General features: G+C 45.8%; 4 protein-coding genes across 4 annotated transcripts in view; 3 read left to right on the top strand and 1 right to left on the bottom strand.

Moving 5' to 3' along the window:
- The first annotated feature begins 1,944 nt into the window (after positions 1 to 1,944).
- LOC130374110 (actin, alpha cardiac muscle-like) lies at positions 1,945 to 7,314 on the top strand. Its single transcript, XM_056580694.1, has 8 exons — positions 1,945 to 2,038; positions 3,516 to 3,676; positions 4,040 to 4,168; positions 4,642 to 4,837; positions 5,398 to 5,559; positions 5,930 to 6,121; positions 6,574 to 6,755; positions 7,020 to 7,314. Exons 2-8 carry the CDS (start codon positions 3,548 to 3,550, stop codon positions 7,161 to 7,163), a joined length of 1,134 nt encoding a protein of 377 aa, XP_056436669.1. The 5' UTR covers positions 1,945 to 2,038; positions 3,516 to 3,547; the 3' UTR covers positions 7,164 to 7,314.
- Positions 7,315 to 7,491: 177 nt separating this feature from the next.
- Positions 7,492 to 14,116, top strand: LOC130374971 (uncharacterized). The gene is made up of 13 exons (XM_056581954.1): positions 7,492 to 8,008; positions 8,088 to 8,184; positions 8,381 to 8,664; positions 8,959 to 9,110; positions 9,214 to 9,321; positions 9,484 to 9,627; positions 10,280 to 10,346; positions 10,525 to 10,632; positions 11,496 to 11,719; positions 11,882 to 12,031; positions 12,335 to 12,447; positions 12,980 to 13,033; positions 13,549 to 14,116. Exons 1-13 carry the CDS (start codon positions 7,830 to 7,832, stop codon positions 13,693 to 13,695), a joined length of 1,827 nt encoding a protein of 608 aa, XP_056437929.1. The 5' UTR covers positions 7,492 to 7,829; the 3' UTR covers positions 13,696 to 14,116.
- Positions 14,117 to 14,230: 114 nt separating this feature from the next.
- On the top strand, positions 14,231 to 15,646 carry grem1a (gremlin 1a, DAN family BMP antagonist). The gene is made up of 2 exons (XM_056580696.1): positions 14,231 to 14,336; positions 14,455 to 15,646. The coding sequence occupies exon 2, from the start codon at positions 14,463 to 14,465 to the stop codon at positions 14,994 to 14,996; it is 534 nt and encodes a 177-aa protein (XP_056436671.1). The 5' UTR covers positions 14,231 to 14,336; positions 14,455 to 14,462; the 3' UTR covers positions 14,997 to 15,646.
- A 65-nt stretch (positions 15,647 to 15,711) lies between these two features.
- fmn1 (formin 1) overlaps positions 15,712 to 19,571 on the bottom strand; it is a 16,811-nt gene continuing 12,951 nt past the window's right edge. The window contains exons 14-18 of the mRNA XM_056581953.1: positions 18,665 to 18,757; positions 17,588 to 17,639; positions 16,953 to 17,102; positions 16,307 to 16,388; positions 15,712 to 16,060 (exon numbers count right to left, since the gene is read on the bottom strand). Of these exons, the coding sequence (XP_056437928.1) occupies positions 16,019 to 16,060; positions 16,307 to 16,388; positions 16,953 to 17,102; positions 17,588 to 17,639; positions 18,665 to 18,757 (419 nt within the window). The 3' untranslated portion in view covers positions 15,712 to 16,018. The remainder of the gene's footprint in view (positions 16,061 to 16,306; positions 16,389 to 16,952; positions 17,103 to 17,587; positions 17,640 to 18,664; positions 18,758 to 19,571) is intronic.

Raw genomic sequence — 19,571 nt, 5'->3', positions numbered from 1 at the left:
GATGGAGGGTGGGTGACATCCTAAAATGTCTCATGCAGCATCAAGTTACTCAAGTTACTGTTGACAAAACACAGCACATACTTTTAATAACTCTTCACTATCCTCTTTTCTGTTCTAACAGTGTGTCCTGCTGTTTCACACATTTCTTCCTCACTAGTCAGCGGGAGAGAGTGGGAAGGAGGCATAGTTAAATAAATACTGTTCTGATTCAAACTTGACTGTTACGATTGAAACGTGAACCAGACTGTAAAAATGTATGTGAGAATAGAAAACCCAGTGACCAAAGAAACAATGAGAAGGGAAATATGTCAAGTATCTCAAATCGAGGATGACTGGGAGTTACATATAGAATAACATTATAACCAACAGACCTATAAAGACCTATAAAAAATATAAACAAATCAATCCAGCCACATCAAGACAAAATAACAAAAAATTTAGTATAATGTACTATACTGTAATATTATATTAGATTTCTAATTGAGTTATAACTCAATTCTTATCTTTCTATTAATTATATAAATAAAAAAATTCCATTACTAGTCTCAATATATTTACATAACAATTTATTAACCATCAACTATGTCTATGAAATGGCATGTCTGTGGACGACATGTTAAGGCCAAAATAGGCAAGTAGGTTAGTAGTGTTCCCTCCTGGAGGGTGGGGGGGGGGGGGGGGGGGGGGGGGTTTCTGGCTTCATCTCAATTCAAAAAGAAAAACCTTCCAAACATAAGAAGACGCTGCGGCGCGCTCAAGCTTCCTGGTGGTCGGCCAATCAGAGAGCCACCCCTACCTCCCTCCTTTAAAACCAGATCCTACAGCCAGTGGTCTGCAGACCCCAAGCACCTGTCACACACCCAGCCATCCACCCACCCACACACACACACGCACACACTGCTCAAACACACATCCACACGGCATTTCCCTACAAGGAGAGAGGACGGCCAATCAGGGCCCAGGACTCCGTCTGACGGAGGCAGCAGACGAGGCTGTCCCCTGGAATCTGGCTCCTGTCTGCTCCTGGCCCCCCCTCCTTACACACACACACACACACACACACACACACACACACACACACACACACACACACACACACACACACACACACACACACACACACACACACACGCACACAAACACCAAGCCCCTTCCTATCTCATTATGTGCGGCATGCTCTCGTCATATCTCTCAAACTGACACATGCCGTTACAGTCCCCCCCCCCCCCCCCCCCCCCCCACCCCCCCCCAGCCCCTCTCTCTTCCCTACTCTCTACTCGCGGCTTGTATGGCTTCTACGGAGTGTCCCGCCAGGCCTCCTCCTTAACTTCCTGAATTAACCCCCCCCCTATCCCCCTCACCCACCCCCCATACCACCGTCTGAGCGTCTGGGTTACGTCAGCGATGTCTTTCAAGCCTGTGTTTAGGGGAAGGAAGTATGGCCCTGGATCAACCTGAGCAACTGACCCCCAGCCGGGGATGAACACCAACAAACACCGATGACTGCATCATGTGAGACGTTTCCCCCCCAAAACACACTCTGCACCCTCCAGGACCTGCTCAGAAAGAACTTGCATCTTGCGACTCCACAGTTATGTTGTCAAACCTCTAACCATGGATCACCTGCGTGTCCATTTGCTTCATCAATGCCCCCCCCCCTACCTCCCAGTACTTCTGACTCATCCTCTACACGGCCGTCAACAGCACCAGAGATGGAGGGGCTCTCAACATCCAGGCCCCCCCCCATTCCTCCCCTAACATGGGAGGACTTTCTACCCTTTCTTTTGGTTACCTCACCATTCCACTGAGCACCTCTTATTTGGGCTTGCATGAACTCCTGGGCCCACCCACTGCCCCCCCCCCCACACCTCCCACCACCCACCCACACAAACACACCCACCCCACCAACACACACACCCTCACACCCCACCCACCCACCTTCCCACCAGCCCATGGGACAGCTCAGGGCATATTTAAGGAGCTCCCTGCTTCCAGTGGCGTTGTCCCAGTTGAAACTCCAGTCTTGCTGTACAACTTGGTGAGTCTCTCCTCCTTATCTTCTCTTTCTGTGGCCTTTCAGGGTGTCTGTGTAAGACTGCTTTGCTTATGAGCTCCGACTCTTCTCGCTGATTTGAGATCTACTTGCGGGAGGACGACAGGAAACAGTAACCGATGGCTACAGATTATATTACTGGCCTCAAGTCTGTGAGTGTATGTGTGGGTGTGTGTGTGTGTGTGGATTGACCCCTGGATTGACTTCCTTGAATTGCTTGGATTGACTTCCTCAGCTACTTCCTATTTATCGGTGGATGTTCATTGATAGGTTGCCAGCACAGGAAGCCGGGTGACTTGTTTGACATGAAGGAGAGCTAGAGGATGAAGAGATGGGGAGTTGGGAAGATGATAGGAAAAGGCAGGAAAAAAGATGCGAAACAAGGAAAGGTGTTTGGCTTTGTATGAGACTTCTAAAGAGGAGGGCTCTGGATTTGATGGATAGATAAAAAGGATGTCTTCCTTGTCGATGGCCCAGCTTGAAGCACTTCTTCTGGGCAGACTGGGTGAGCCGCAGAGAGAGGGGGAGATTAAAAGAGACAGACCTAGAGTAGAATGTGGCAATGAGGCTTTATTTCTCAAAAGGATTCAAGGAATTGAGTGTTTGCCATTTTGTCAGGTTTCCCAGAATCCTCCATGAAGCAACTGCATAGAGTTGAATAATCAAATTAGTGTGTGTGTGTGTGTGTGTGTGTGTGTGTGTGTGTGTGTGTGTGTGTGTGTGTGTGTGTGTGTGTGTGTGTGTGTGTGTGTGTGTGTGTGTGTGTGTGTGTGTGTGTGTGTGTGTGTGTGTGTGTATGTAGGGGGGATGGGGTGGTAGTGAGTGATGCTGATGGTTTGGGATGCCAGAGACACTCCGACTGGAGGGATGGTGCAGCATATGCTGGGGGGGGGGGGTTCTTAAAACACAAAAGAGTTACTGTGAGGTAGGACAGCTGACCCCCCCCCCCCCCCAACACACACACACCGCCACCACCCCTCTGCCACTTGTCAACAGACGCGCAGGCGTCTCAGCTGCTAACTCAGAGCTTAGACCTGGGCTGATAAGGACAGGTGTCAGGGGGGTGTGGACTGGAATGACAGGACAAGGGTCTGTCACTCCTAAAATAGCGCTGTGTGAGAGTGTGTGTGTGTATGTGTGCACGTGTGTGTTTGTGTGTGGTGGGTGTGTGTGTGTGTGTGTGTGTGTGTGTGTGTGTTTGTGTGTCTCTTCTTATTGTTTTATGGTTCTCAGAGTGACTGGGGGAAGATAAAGTCTACCCGCTGTGAATACTTTATCTGAGTAATAAGTGTACCCCTTAGCATCCATAACATAGAAAAGGAGAACTACAAAAACATAGAAACTTAAATTGATTTAGATTAAAAAAGTACAATATTATCGCGAGATCATCTGAGAGGTCCTGGTGAATTCATCACGTCGTGAAATAGAAAGTTATAAGTCAATCTCTGCTCTGTGTTCACAGTAAACCTACCAGCCCAGAAAGCAGAACCAAACATGTGTGACGACGAAGAGACCACCGCCCTTGTGTGTGACAACGGCTCCGGCCTGGTGAAGGCGGGGTTCGCCGGTGATGACGCCCCGCGTGCCGTCTTCCCCTCCATCGTTGGACGCCCCCGTCACCAGGTGAGCCGTCCCCCCCGACGCAAGACAGACAACTACGAAGGGAAAAAGCCGTCCGTGTTTGTAGTTCTAGAGATCTCTGTATCGATGTTCATATTCGTTTGAATGAAACCTTCCTTTAGGAAAAGAGAGAAGGGTTTTTGTTTGTCTCTGAGCTATTAGGACCATTACGTTGAGGGTATGTTTGTATGAACTTGAACGTCTGGCCAAACACTTCAAACTATCATGAATCTTTTCTTTAAAATACCATCAACTTAAAGAAAACAATATGCTGATGTTGAAGTTCACAGATCCAGGGGCTGAAGAACACCAAGTAGTGCCTGGTCGTCCGTCCTCTAACACAGGGTACTGTGGCTTCTTTCCCAGGGTGTCATGGTGGGCATGGGGCAGAAGGACTCCTACGTGGGAGACGAGGCCCAGAGCAAGAGGGGTATCCTGACCCTCAAGTACCCCATCGAGCACGGCATCATCACCAACTGGGACGACATGGAGAAGGTAAACGTCTATAGTGTAGTCATGTATCTTATACAAAACACAATGACTAAGGGCTCACCGTCTCATAAAAAATACACAGTTATTCACATATCCACGTATGAATCTGAATCAACCATGATCCTGATCCCAAAGCCATTGAATGGGCAAGGGAAGAAACCTCTTAAAAACATAAGTCATGGTGGGGAATTGAATATGAGAGTAGATGGGTGTGGATTCATTGAGATGAAAATGTCTAAAACAAGGAACAGAAGAGCCACAATGTAGCCATGACAAAAAAACATTGAATCACAGATGGTATAGTGACACATATTTATATATACAGTATATGGACACGCATTTATATGTGGGTACAGCAACAATCCGAGGCAAGGTTTGAAGGGGGTTGAATAACGTCTAGCTTATTTAGAAACGTGAAATGAGAGAATGGGTGAAGCCTCTCATCCTCACCTCCCGTCCCCCCGTCCCGTCTGCAGATCTGGCACCACACCTTCTACAACGAGCTGCGCGTGGCGCCCGAGGAGCACCCCACCCTGCTGACAGAGGCCCCCCTCAACCCCAAGGCCAACAGGGAGAAGATGACCCAGATCATGTTCGAGACCTTCAACGTGCCCGCCATGTACGTGGCCATCCAGGCCGTGCTGTCCCTGTACGCCTCCGGCCGTACCACCGGTGAGTGTCTCTCTCTCTCTCTCTCTCTGTCTCTCTCGGTCTCTCTCTCTGTCTCTGTGTGTGTCTCTCTCTCTGTCTCTGTGTGTCTCTCTCTCTGTCTCTGTGTGTGTCTCTCTCTGTCCGTCCCTCTCTCGTTGTCTCTGTCTCTCTCTCTGTATCTCTCTCTCTCTCTGTTTCTGTCTCTCTGTCTCTCTCTCTCTGTCTCTCTCTCTCTCTCTCTCTCTCGGTCTCTCTCTATGTCTCTGTATGTGTGTCTCTCTCTCTGTCCGTCCCTCTCTTGTTGTCTCTTTCTCTGTCTCTGTTTCTCTCACTCTGTCTCTCTCTCTCTCTGTTTCTTTCTCTCTCTGTCTCTCTCTCTGTCTCTCTCTCCCTCTCTCTCTCTGTTTCTGTGTCTCTCTGTCTCTCTCTCATTCAATCTTGTACACATTTCCAAAAAGAGACAACCTCTAACTACTCTCTTTCTACACAGCAAACAAGATACTCTTGTGTAGGCCTATTCTATATAAATCTGTGTATGCAGTTTAATAAAACAGTGTTGTTTTGTTTCTGGGGTGCTCCAGGCATTGTGCTGGACTCTGGTGACGGTGTGACCCACAACGTGCCCATCTATGAGGGCTATGCTCTGCCCCACGCCATCATGCGTCTGGACCTGGCTGGACGTGACCTCACTGACTACCTGATGAAGATCCTGACGGAGCGCGGATACTCCTTCGTGACCACCGGTACGCTTCACCATCTGGGCTTTGTTGGGATTACCCGAAAACGGCAATGAACCAGTGCTGCCATATTATACTCCTACTCATAGGCCTAATCTTTTAAATAGCACTATTGTTAATGGGATTAATTTCGAAGGATAACAAGTTATTCAAGTGTATACTTACACAGGCAAAGAGGCACACATTTTATTTTTGTTTAATGATTTCTGTCGAACATATTGTGCCACTAATTGACTAGTAAGTGTTTATTTGAGATTAATAGTAAAAGGCAGACATACATGATCCAACATTGGTTTCAAACAGAGACTGCACTTTTTAACGGGTCGTGAAATCGGACCTTCTCGTCTCAACGTGTCTCCTCCCTCCCTGTGCTTAGCTGAGCGTGAGATCGTGCGTGACATCAAGGAGAAGCTGTGCTACGTAGCGCTGGACTTCGAGAATGAGATGGCCACGGCCGCCTCCTCCTCGTCCCTGGAGAAGAGCTACGAGCTGCCCGACGGACAGGTCATCACCATTGGCAACGAGCGTTTCCGCTGCCCCGAGACCCTCTTCCAGCCTTCCTTCATTGGTGCGTGTCACATTGGCTACATTGGCTCACTCTTGCATCATCATGTGTAGTAGAAACAATGTGAAGTCCCCTCAAAGGATTTAATAAAGTGGCATCTTATCTGATATTAGAATATGTAGGAGGCCGTTGCCATCTAGTGGCGAATTTGGGACATTTCGCCCACTTTTTGTCAGTATTTTGATAAGCCTTTAACATAGCCTGGGAACCAGAATAATCTGCTATGTTTTATTGGCTCTGGCATTCGGGTATTAGGCTGGCGATGTCACCTAACCCTAAACCTACCTTTAATAGGCTAATGCAATCACATATATAACACACTTACCACCTTTAGGAGGGTACCCTCACCTTAAATTACTCGTTGAGTATAGTATCAAAATGTACAGGGACCTACACATCATTACAAAAATAAAAGGCCAATAGCTCAAGACCACATTTCTCTATCTCCATCCCAGGCATGGAGTCCGCCGGTATCCATGAGACGGCCTACAACAGCATCATGAAGTGCGACATCGACATCCGCAAGGACCTGTACGCCAACAACGTGCTGTCCGGTGGCACCACCATGTACCCCGGTATCGCTGACCGCATGCAGAAGGAGATCACCGCGCTGGCCCCGTCCACCATGAAGATCAAGGTGAGCTCCGACTACCACTGACGCAGTACAATACCCTGCATCTGTGTACACACACAAGACACAGCAGCACAGCCAGTAGGAATACAGGAGGCTTTGGGTGGCTTGGTTACCTTTGGGACACTGTGGGACATTTCAGGGTGTGAGTGTGGTCAAGGAGCCCCAATGCATGTGTATCGTATCGTATAAACACATGTAGATATCTGGTCGCTATGATTGAGTGCTCAATGACAATGTCGTTCTCTAACAACCACCTTCCTGTTCTAGATCATCGCTCCCCCCGAGAGGAAGTACTCCGTCTGGATCGGAGGCTCCATCCTGGCCTCCCTGTCCACCTTCCAGCAGATGTGGATCAGCAAGCAGGAGTACGACGAGGCCGGCCCCTCCATCGTCCACAGGAAGTGCTTCTAAGCGCTACACCGATCCCACACCGACCAATCGAAACGCCCGGATCCCGCCGCTGAACCGTATCGACGCTTTTGTTTTCTCTGTCCGCATTTGTACTGTGTACCTTTACGTTTTGCTGTACATACACTCGCTGTTTTAATAAAAAAATTGCTTGATTTAATGTTGTTGTGGACAACTCATTTTCCAGAAAATTTAGATCAATTGGATATTAGATTAACCCTGGTCTTGGTAGGATCATGGGGTGATTAATTCAGGTTTATTTGTATTTGTATAAAGTTGAATTAAAAAACTTTTAAATAAATAATCGCAATAACAATCTAAACATACCTAGATCTCCCTTCATCTCAAAATGTGTCCCTTGTAGGCCTATAGGGTTAGGAGTTAAAAAAAAAAAGGGTAATATATATATAAATCAAATTAAATAGATGGTTCACGAAAAACGAATCAAATAAATTTGCTTTTCGGTTTCAAAGTATATATTGCTTACAAAAAAAAGACGGAAATTACATTATTTTTTCCTCCTTACTTCCTGTTTACCTTTTAGCAGGTGCCAGATGTGCCATTGATGAGCTAAATGAGGCCGATGCGACTCGCCTTAGTACTTTTGGCACACAACCACCACTGTGGTGTCCTTAAAGTTTATTCAGCTTTGTATTCATTTAAGTCGCCATGCCGCCTATAACAGACGGAAAGGTAATACGATTCCATCTCCAAGTACTTCATGGGATAAATGTAAAGGGGAGTCTGGAAAAGAAGGAGAGGTCGCTGGTGCTCGGGAGTAGGCTTTTTGGAGTTTCTCTGGATAACGTCCCGAGGCACTGCATCCCTGAGTTCGGTCTGGTACCCTGGTGAGTAGTGTCTGGTGTTGTCTAGGGCGACCAGAGATTATTACCCCGAAGTAGGATGAACAACTCTTGTGCCTGTCAGCTTCTTGGTAGAAGCGTGCTCGATCCTGCGGGAGCGCGCTGGAACCGTAGGACTGTTCCGGAAACCAGGTTCGCTTACCAGGATTAAGGCGTTAAAGGTAAGGATAGGACTTTTTAAATATTTGATGTATGAGGGAATCTAATGGCTACTGATTCAAAAGCAGTCTGGCAGACTATCAAAACTGAAATCTAAAACAACAACTGGAGGGCGCTTCATAAGTGAGTTGCATCCGGCTTCTAAAGATAAAAAATAAATAAAAAATTATTTAAAGCGAGTTCAACTGCACCCCACAGGCGAAGTTAAACCGCGGCGAGGGCTGCTTGTCCACGGCTCTCCCGTACGACGTGGCCGGGCTGGTGAAGGCCTTCTGCAGGGAGCTCCCCCAGCCGCTGTTTCCCTTTGAGCTGCAGAAGGCTCTGCTGCGGGCCCAGGCCCTGCCCAGCCCGCCAGAGAGGACCTCCGCCCTGCAGCTACTGTCCTGCCTGCTGCCTGCCCGCAACGCCTCCCTGCTGCACTTCCTGTTCACCTTCCTCCACCAGGTCTCCCAGAGGTGGGGATGTGAAGATACTGCTGTCGTGTGGGTGTTTGGGTGCTGAGGTCATACCCTCTGTAGCTTCAAAATTCAGGTTTTATCTTTGTTGTATCTCCTGGTTATATCTGCATTATTGTATATTCAGTATGATATTTCATGTTCCTGAGGTTAGGTCCTCATAGCAATAGCTAGTGGTGACACTAAAACATGAGAGCTATGAGACTGAATCAATTCTCAATTGAATCAAAACGTAGTAGGTTGAGATTACCGCTTTAAAGACTCGATTTGGTAAACAATACCAGAGACTATAACCTTCCACCCGACGTGTTCCCTGGTCAGGTCTGCAGAGAACCTGATGACCAGCAGTAACCTGGCCATGGTGTTCACCCCCTGTCTCCTGTTCCCGTCCGACGCCTCCAAACTGTCGGAGCGAGAGCTGGAGCTCAGCATCGAGGTTCTGCGTGCCTTCATCGACAGCCCTCGGATGTTTGGTGGGATCCTTCCTCTTGTTCTTATGGACTGAACCTTGACTTTGAATGTGGTCCCCTTGAAAACCATGCAAGGATTATCATTGGGGTCTCTCCCGTCCCCCAGGTCTGATTCCAAAGGCGGTGATGGACAGCAGGTCTTTCTTGGTTGTCTCCCGTCGCACACGGGACGGCCCCTCCAGGAAGAAACACAAAAAAAGATACAGCTTGCGAGGTTAGAAGAAAGCGCTAGCTTGCGGTCTTCTATGAAGGACATAGAAGCTGCATACATTTAAGTTTCTCTCGCTTTGGCTCTCTCCAAATGAGAACCTCATGAGGGTTAGATTCACACTCCTTTCAGTCCTTCTTCATATATTATACTTTTGTTTAATACAAGAAGCGCCGCTGTCCACCAAGACGCTGGTCTGGGATGGTGTGGACCCCACCGAGCACCCCAGGCCCTCCACCCAGCTCAGGAGGAGTCTAGGCGGGGAGTCCTTTCCCAATGTGCTGCTCTTCAGGGCCTACACACCGCTCCCCGGTAAGATCAGTGCTCTGATGATCCCAGACGCAGCAGAACGTACAGGAGGGTAAATGGAAATGGACCGCAAAGTGGTTAAAGCCAAAGCTAGTTGACTGATCGACCCGGTGTTCCCCTGTGTGGGTTCTCCCACTGGTAATGTCACTTTGTCACCGGGCAAAGCAGATTTTGCTTACACTGACACCTGGTTGTAAAACAGGAGAAGAGTAAAAGAGTAAAGCCTGAAGCACGCTGGACGTTTTAATTTTTGACAGAGCACACAAACTCACAGGAGGGAAGGAATCAGTTTTTATTGTAACGGATCAAAGCACAAGATCATTAGTGTATTCGGCCCAGGCCCGCCGCTCCCTATACGCAGAGTTCACAGTGTGTGTCAAGTACCTGAGGGGGCACCAAAAATTAAGGTTTTAAAAAATATATATATTACATTATTGTATTATGTCTAGTCGCCTAGGGCACCGAAACGGCCAGAGACGGCCTTGATTCGGCCCGTCTTTATTCGTGATCACCTTACATAAAGGGCTTTTATGGATGCAAACATTGAAAACATTATACATTTTTGGGCTTAACATCAGCAAAGCATGTCAGAACTAGTCTGGATGTGTTCTTATCGAGGCGATGCCATGTGCGTGTTCTGTGGAACGGTCTGTAGGTCACATTACCACCACCGCTGATGTCAGCAAGGATGCATGCCGGACCCCACAAGAGAGACTCAGAAGGTGTGTGTGTGTGTGTGTGTGTGTGTGTGTGTGTGTGTGTGTGTGTGTGTGTGTGTGTGTGTGTGTGTGTGTGTGTGTGTGTGTGTGTGTGTGTGTGTGTGTGTGTGTGTGTGTGTGTGTGTGTGCAATCATTAACAGATATTATGTCTGCATTAACCATGTACCCGTTGGTGTGCAGACTCTGCCGCTTCTCCAAATTGCCCGGAGGTCCAAATTCAAGCAACTCTCCCATACTGACCAGTGTGGGAAAATTAAGATGGCAAACAGCTTGGAGAAGACGCTCTACGTAACTGTAATGTCGATTGTGTTAACTTCAATAGTCCAACTGTTGTAACGAGGTTTGTCATAACGACCAGATGTATTTATGTTGCAATTTTGTATTTATACATTCAAAGTTATTTATTATTTTAAACGGTCATGCTTTTAAATGTTAATGTCTGAGGGAACCTTTTTCGTTAAACAGGTTTTCTGATCTAAAATCTACATTTTAAATAAAATATTTTAAACTAATAATCATCCTGGTTGGATGAATTGTGTTATTTTTTCAATTCTTTGTATTCACCGGCCCATTGTGCTTTAAAAAAGTCGCTAGTCACCACCTGCTGAAACCAGAGAGCTACATCTGGCCTGATGTTGACATTAGGGAGCAGCCAATGAGCATCATGGATGCTTCGTGTCTTAGCAACTGCATCGACGAGCCGTGAAGCGCGGCGGATCAGCATCCTCACTGTAGACCAGGGGACGCTCAGCTCAGGTAAGGCTTTTAGGCTCAGAACACATTTTTGTTAATACCCTTATTGTACTCTACTGACGAGTGGGCTATTTCTGATACTATGAGCGTAATGTTGTGCGGGCTGATGCACGCCGTGTGGTACATTACGCCTCTTAATGAGCGGTTTATCTCTAATGCGCCATAATGGGCTTGTTTACTTAAGACGTACAGACGACATAGGCCCACGATGCAATTGGATTACTGTTAGTTAGATTAAACAAAACGCACGTTTTCTTTATATTGTCAATGTACCAGACGTCCACAAGACACTTTCGCAGCCTGTATGCGTCAGTCTCGGTTATGTTTTGGGTTACATAAGGAAAATTATCTCATCCTGTGAACCCATGCGTATCGTTTCCTCTCATGTGATGCCGTAGAGACAGAATGGGTTCGGCGGTCCGGTTATCCTTGATCGGCATCCTGGCGTACGCATTGGTGGACATGGCGTCAGGTCGGAGCCCCCGCATGGCCACCCAGGTGTCTGAGGCCGAGATCCAGCGCCTCCTCCACGGCGTGATGGAGCAGCTTGGGATCGCTCGCCCCAGGGTGGAGTATCCCGCTCACCAAGCAACCAATATTGTTGGACCACAGAGTATACAAGGTATAGGTCCTACCTCATGTTTTATTGCACATTACCCAAGCCTGTTAAAGAGCGGCTGCTATTTTTGTGTTTGTTTTTCAAATGATATCTTATATCTTTGAATTTATCGACAACATTCACTTGAAAGTGGTTTATGGTTTTCTACCTCTTTTGGGCCACCAGGGGGCGCGCATGAGGGCCTGCAGCACCTCGGCCCCTATGGGAACATCCCGAACATTGTGGCGGAGCTGACGGGAGACAATGTTCCCAAGGATTTCAGCGAGGACCACGGCTACCCCGACCCCCCGAACCCATGTCCCATTGGGAAGACCGGTACGACCCAGATAGCTTAATTCAACCACAATTAGTTTTCATTCTGAATATATCCAATTCATCCCTGGCCTTTTTTTTATTTTATATCACCCTGTTTACAAGATTGTTCAGGTATCCGCCTTATAAACATTTCTATGTTCAAAATACATTGTTACACTTTGCTGTAATTTTTACAGTTTAATAGCTCTAAAAGTAACAATAAACATGTATAAATTATCAAAAATGGTCAAATGTTTTCTCCGTTCTTCATTGATGTTTTGGACTACGAACCATATGGGTATACATTGTGTGTGTGTGCGTTAGCGTCAGACGGGTGCTTGGAGAAGGCCCTTGACACTGCAGAGTTCAGCAGAGAGTTCCAGAAGCACCAGCACCTGTTTGACCCCGAGCACGACTACCCTGCCCTGGCCAAATGGGTGAGTTCAGAGGGACACACACGCTGCACGCGGGGCAGTCGAGACTGTAAACGAGATGAGAGACATGGAAATATCAATAGACATCTACATTTCTTAGCAATTCAAGGAATGCAGTGAATGTTTTTGTTTTATGTAAAATGGTTCCCTGATCATTTTGACATCCGGGATCTTGGTGGTTTTATTTCTTCATTCGAGAATCGTAACACAGTTTATTGACATTTAATGCAATTTCTTATCGGTTTTATCCAAACGGTTGCTGTGCACTATTAACAGGTGTGTGTGTGTGTGTGTGTGTGTGTGTGTGTGTGTGTGTGTGTGTGTGTGTGTGTGTGTGTGTGTGTGTGTGTGTGTGTGTGTGTGTGTGTGTGTGTGTGTGTGTGTGTGTGTGTGTGTGTGTCCTGGCGGAGATCAGCCTGTTCAGGACATCCAATCCACTTTGTTGACTTGTAGTTCTGAGACAAAAGGAAGATGCTGAACAAATAAAATGGAACGTGAATTTCTGTCTCATTTTTGTTTTTTTCTTTCTCTTCAGAACAAGGAGCTTTTGTACCAAAAACTGAAAGGCGGGCCGAAAAAAAGAAAGAGGGTACGTCCATTATATAAAAAAAACATGATCTCATTCCTTAGCAAGAGGGGTTATCTTATGATGAATCGCAGCAATGTAAACTCCTTTACTCAGGGAGGAAAATTGTTTACTAAACTTTACATTTATATACTATCCTTTAACAGACACTTTGATCCAAGGTTATTTTGAAGTAGCAGCTACAAAAGAGGTTTCTATCATACGGTTATTCATCCAATACAATGTAATACCAATGTTAAAAAAGTTTACATTTGTGAAAAGATACAGGTCTCTTCAGGTACAAAATAATAATTGAATTGCCCTATTAGGTTAATTTTTAGTCTATTCCTACTCTTGTCTTATAACATGATTGATAAACCAAGCCTTGCTTTTAAAGGAACGTTTTTTGTGTGTGTTCTAATGACCTCCTGTGTGTGTGTGTCGTGTCTGTGTGTGTGCATGCGTGTGTGTGCACACACATCCGTGCATGTGGAATCAATCCGTCCAATAATCCCCTGATGTGTCCTAATATGTTCCAGAGTGTTAACCCCTACTGGATGGGCCAGAGGCTGACTAATGTGGTCGCCAAGAAATCGGCACCCCACTTCTCTGACGAAGAGAGGGGGGAGGCCCCGACCACTTCTGTCAGCAGCAAAACCACCGCAGCCCCCCAAACGGCCGACTAGCGGGTACAAATGTCCAGGGGTTCATAAGTAAAACAGTGTGAACTGCAGGGAAAGAATGCGGACGAAGAAAACTATAGAATTATTTGTTTACGAAGATCAGGGTAATTCAACATGTCATTGTTTGTATAGTCATGGTATCTGTTTGTTTGGTACTTGGAACTTATAGCAAATGGCATATGGCAAATTGGATTATTGGTTACTAATCCCTTCTGTAGTGAACCCATAAATTAGTTTCTAGGGGGGAAACGCTTCTAGCTTGATGAATGGTTTGGACCTTCTTAACAACCATGGTTGCCCTAACCAATTAATGTTATGCTACTTTAAACTGCCCGGTCTGGTAACTGCACCTTGCCATATTGCTTTGTGTTTGGTTAATATGCTCTTCAAATAAAATCGGCTACTTGCATTTCAACTGTTGGGAGTGTGTCTTTCTTACAAAGTGTCTCAGCAACCAAGGATGGAGCGCGATTTGGGGGTGTGTTCCAACGGGTCCCATTATAAAAATGCAGTGGGAGCGAGGCTTTTGTATGTCATTCAGAAATCCTCGTTTGACGTCGGACGTCTTTCACTTTAAATATCGAACCTACCCACGCAGTTCATAAGCAAACTCGTGTGTTGCTACTTGTTTGGATAAAAGACGGGTAAGTTCAATCCATTTTTAATTGCATATTTGATCTTGCGCACGGCGCGTAATACGCGCGTAAAAGCCACGCGTAAAACTGTCCCTTACGTTCTGCTTATTTCTTTTCATTGCTATAGCTGTCATCATGAGGACTTCGGTGGTCACATCAGCCCTTGCTTTGGGAATTCTTATCGGAATGAGAAGTACAGACGCCGGGACCTTCCCTAGTAGTTTTCCGCATGCCTACAAATACAACCCGAACGAATCCGAGAGGTCGCACCAAACACCCATTGCTGGATTTATCGCCCGTGCCAAGGCTCCAGCGACCGCCACCGAAGACGTCCTGGAGTCCAGTCAAGAGGCCTTGCACGTCACGGAGCGTCGGTACCTGAAGATGGATTGGTGCAAAACGCAGCCGCTGAAGCAAACGATCCACGAGGAGGGCTGCCTGAGTCGCACCATCATCAACCGCTTCTGCTACGGCCAGTGCAACTCCTTCTACATCCCGCGGCACGTCTACCATGAGGACAGCGCTTTTCAGTCGTGCGCAACCTGCAAACCCAAAACCTACACCACCGTCACCTACACACTGGTGTGCCCGGGCCAGACGCCGAGCACGAGGAAGAAACGGGTGCAGCGCGTAAAGCAGTGCCGCTGCACGACCATCGACCTGGACTAGGTTTCTCTTCGGGGACGGAGGTGGATGTAACGGTGCAGAGGTCAATGATACAGAGGTGGAGAACAGCACTCGTGACGGACGATGCGAACCTGAATAGTGGGACCTTATATGACTATATGCCTGCGCAAGGGCTGCCTATAACAGGTGTCTGAGGGTTCTCCCCCAGAATATTTTTTCACAATGTAACTTAATTAATTCAGCACTTACCCATCATTTCAGTTATAGGCCAATGTTGTAGATAGTGCAGCAGGCCTTGTAAGACAAAGTGAGAGCATCTGCGGGACATGTTCCACCCTTTCCCTATTGGATCTGTCACTCATGAGTCGTGGGCCTTTCTGAACTGGCATATCAACTCACCTTTATAGCTGACGCTTATTTGACTCGTTAAAAGCATAAACCATCTCCCGCCTATAGGACCTATGCTAGAATAGGTTTTATTAAATGGCATTCGTATTGTTTCCACTGTGTGGAACAAATGCAGAGGGCATTCATATTTTTCATTGTACACTTTGCACTGTTAACCGTGTGGTTCTAGGAAACTGTAAATATGTGTATAGGTGGGGAACAATGATTTTGTGAATGGTTGTGAATAAACTTTTGAACCTGGCCACATTTGAACCATGTTTTCTTTGACCCTTAAATGTACATTTAGATGAGACAAAAGCACACAACCTTGCACATTTATAGAAAAATAACTTAAATCCACTTAGTGTTGAGACTTTATTTTGCTAATTAGGCCTATAATATAGACTAGGCTCCTCGTTTTAATGCATTGGTCTTAATGGATTGTAGTAATTAGACATTGAGACACTTTCTGGATAACATTTAAGACTATTACGTTTGGTATATGTTTTAGATGCAATTGGCTACTGGCGTATTTTACAGCATAAAAAAAAGATAACAAAATATATATCAACATTAAATGCCAGTACTGGTCGAAATCCACATCATACTAGTGAATGTGAACCTTTTGTCTTTCCATAGTCATTGTCTTCCATCCTCCCTCCTTTCTCTCCTGTTCCTCAGTGGGAAGCCTTTCTATCTCTCTGTCGTAGCCGGTCTTTCTGTTGGAGGGGGAATCATACACAGTTGATCCATCTCCAAATAATCATATCATTTCATAAATTTTAATTTGAGGTACGACCAATCAAATAATCAACTTTCAAGAATCAATACAATACAATGTGCATACAAGATGTAGCGAGCACATTTGAATGTTAGTATTTAAATATGGGGCTATCTGAACTAAACACCATGTGTCTGTTCTGAGCTCTGACATTGTATGGGATGGATGTCCAGGTGTCTCTTACCAGGCTATTGGGGTTGACCTGTCTGATCTCAACCTTTTTGTCTTCTGTGATCCTCCTTACCGACTGTTGAGCCTCTATTAGTCTGCGAGCGACCACAACAACAACAAAAACGACAACAGAAAATCCGTTGTCAATTTCCACATCGGCAGTGAAATATGTAAATAAATAGGATGTACTGTTATAATAATAATATGTAATATGGGTGTATTTTTCAACCATTTTGGATCAAACCTGCTGGGTAACACAAATACATGATGGCAATCTCATATTATTTATTCAACCTTAGCCTCCCATTGCCAATCATTGATTAATGACACAGCTGTTCTTTCTAATCACAGCAATAACAGTGATGAAAATGTGTGATCTAGAGATCTTGAACAGAACTGCTAATGAAATCATTCATCCATTTATTCCTGGTGAACTGATTGATTAATTATGCATGTGTTCATGCATTATACTACAAAAGTAGAAGATGTCATGCCTTGATGCAATACACACAACACACCAGACGCACGTCGGCGCGCACACACACGCACACACACACACACACACACACACACACACACACACACACACACACACACACACACGCACACACATGCACGCATGTACACACACACACGCACACACAGAAAAACACACAGACCTTTCCTTGGAGACGTTCTTGCTCTCCTTTTTCCACCTGGTCTTGAAGTCAGCACAGAACTCAAACCAGAGCAGGAAGAAGTGGGCGGTGGACACCTCGCTCTCTCCTGCCCTGGGCCTCACACCAAAGTACTGCACCACCGCCTCAAAGCTGCCACGCACCCAACCAAACCCCATTCATCACAGACAAAAAGAGAATATCATTACGTTATTATTTACATCATTATTATATCGAGCAAGTTACTTTAGAGATGGTGCTGTCATTTTTCATTAAAGGTTTAGGGGTGTCTCTCTCTTGTGAAAACCTGTTTCTCTGTCTATTATGAGCTGGCTTTGCTACAAGGGTAGCATAGATTAGAAAGACGTTTGGTGTCGACTAGGTTCAACGCTCACCAAATAATGGCTCACCAAATGATGAAAAAATGTTTAAAAAAAAGAGTCCCTTGCCTCCTTAGTTACTGTTTAAATAAGTACCAATTAGTGACAGCACATTAGTCGGTAGAAGCTGAAGCTTAGAATTATTGTACACACACACACACCAAACACACCCACACACCCACACCCACACCCACACACACACACACACACACACACACACACACACACACACACACACACACACACACACACACACACCGTTTTTGAGAAGTGATCAAGAGGTCTGATGCCTCTTCATGGCTTTTCCGGGCTGAAAGAGTAAAACAGACAATCGTGAAATGGATCCGTCACGGTCAGCATGCTTATTTAAACAGATTGACTATGCATATAAAAGGAAATCAGGGTCAACTATTATGAGATATGTATTTTACATGCCATTGATAAATTGACAAAAAAAATCTAAACGGCCCGTATTCCATTAATAACAAGAAAAGTTCCCAATGTTCAGTGGACTAAAGTGCCCTCTGAAATCATGACGACTTCACATACATTGCTCTTGCCTTGCCCAACTTCTTTTTTAGGACATGCTCGCATGAATTGATGTCTTAGGCTGGGGATCTTTCAGGGATCGCCAAACATCTTTGTGATCCCTATCTGCATGTCTAGCCTTCACCCTGACCTACCCTTCGGTGCCCCCCCCCACCTAGCTATCTTCCTTCTCAGACAGAGATATTTCCAGCGATGCAATGTACGGAGACTTTGTAGATATTCACCAGGGCAACAGGACGTAGGCTGTCCTCATTTGACACCATCGAAAAGTAAGGAATTGTTACGAGAGGTGGAGAGAGAGAGAGAGAGAGAGAGAGAGAGAGAGAGAGAGAGAGAGAGAGAGAGAGAGAGAGAGAGAGAGAGAGAGAGAGAGAGAGAGAGAGAGGGGGGGGGGGGGGGGGGTTGGGGGAAGATTTAAAAGGCCCCCTGGAATCTAGCCATCCTTGCTACCCAGCAAAGGCTGTCGTTACTGATTGAGTAGTATTCATTATTTAAGTCTGAAGAATAATTAACCATGTGTGCCGTTAGAATTTTTTTTTTGAAATATTTGACTCCAGAGAAGAAGATATCCGACCAATGACTGCTTCTATGTCTACTGAACAGACGCCAAACACAATTCTCCACAATCCTTGTGCATTCTCTGTAACCATCAGTGACAAAGATAGTCTGCTGTGTGGAATCAATACATTGGCTTTTCCACTCATCTAATCCGTGCATGATGTGCATGTTGAAAGTGTAGTTCTTTGACATGTGATACGCTCCGTTATGTTAACTGCCTGTGCTCACCCGTGAGGAGGAAGGCCTCCATCTTGTCCTTGAAGGGCTGGCGGTGCTCCTCAGCGGAGGTGGAGCTCACCGCGAGCACGTCTTTCTCACACACTGGGAGGATCGCACATAAAATGTAAGGATCATGATGAGTCATTATTATTACAACACTCTTAGGGTGGATGTGTTACAGTGTGACTAATTGTATGCCGCCACATTGTACACCTAAAGCTTTTGTGAACATGCATATGAGAGTTAGGGACAACACACAGTCCCTTTGCTGTGTTAGTGATGAGATTTCTTGAACTGAGGTTATTTTCCTCCTCTCTTTGGGAGTGCACATGCGTTTGGTTAGAACCTCAAAAGAATGGATTAAATGGGCTGCAAATATAATACTTATTTTGATGTGTGAAATGTCAAACATGATTAACTTTTATTATTAGATCAAGGATGGAGTTGGAAGTCAAGCTGTTCATTCAAGATGGGCAGGGGGCTTTAGGTGGGGGATCGATCTGGAGAACAGCGCGGCATCGTGGGTGAAATATATACAAAGATGTCTTTGACAGTGGATCTTATGTTCTGACCTACCGACGCTGCCCATCAAAACAATCTAAACCTATAATAATTAATAATTCATTATATTTATATAGCGCTAATGTTGATATCCATAAAATAGCATCACAGCATATGTGCAGCAAACAAGTAAATGTTTTATAAATATTGCTGAACATCCAGACGTGATGTAGACTAAGGGGAGTAGAGAGGGATTGCAAAGGTCATCATTGCTTACCGACTGTGCAACCCCCCCTGCCTTAGATACCAATATATTGTTAGGATTCATCCTGCTCTCTCTCTCTCTCTCTCTCTCTCTCTCTCTCTCTCTCTCTCTCTCTCTCTCTCTCTCTCTCTCTCTCTCTCTCTCTCTCTC

The sequence above is a fragment of the Gadus chalcogrammus genome, chromosome 21 (assembly GCF_026213295.1).
Source record: "Gadus chalcogrammus isolate NIFS_2021 chromosome 21, NIFS_Gcha_1.0, whole genome shotgun sequence".
NCBI classification, from domain to species: domain Eukaryota; kingdom Metazoa; phylum Chordata; class Actinopteri; order Gadiformes; family Gadidae; genus Gadus; species Gadus chalcogrammus.
This window is presented reverse-complemented; position numbering and strand designations above follow the sequence as displayed.

What these genes read in the sequence shown, in the direction of transcription:
- LOC130374110 (XM_056580694.1), top strand. Translation starts at nt 3,548, where the DNA reads ATGTGTGACGACGAAGAGACCACCGCCCTTGTGTGTGACAACGGCTCC. An exon ending in TTGGACGCCCCCGTCACCAG is followed by an intron (nt 3,677 to 4,039) that starts GTGAGCCGTCCC and finishes CTTCTTTCCCAG; the next exon opens with GGTGTCATGGTGGGCATGGG. An exon ending in CTTCCAGCCTTCCTTCATTG is followed by an intron (nt 6,122 to 6,573) that starts GTGCGTGTCACA and finishes TCTCCATCCCAG; the next exon opens with GCATGGAGTCCGCCGGTATC.
- grem1a (XM_056580696.1), top strand. Translation starts at nt 14,463, where the DNA reads ATGAGGACTTCGGTGGTCACATCAGCCCTTGCTTTGGGAATTCTTATC.
- LOC130374971 (XM_056581954.1), top strand. Translation starts at nt 7,830, where the DNA reads ATGCCGCCTATAACAGACGGAAAGGTAATACGATTCCATCTCCAAGTA. An exon ending in CCAGGATTAAGGCGTTAAAG is followed by an intron (nt 8,185 to 8,380) that starts GTAAGGATAGGA and finishes TGCACCCCACAG; the next exon opens with GCGAAGTTAAACCGCGGCGA. An exon ending in GGCCGAAAAAAAGAAAGAGG is followed by an intron (nt 13,034 to 13,548) that starts GTACGTCCATTA and finishes AATATGTTCCAG; the next exon opens with AGTGTTAACCCCTACTGGAT.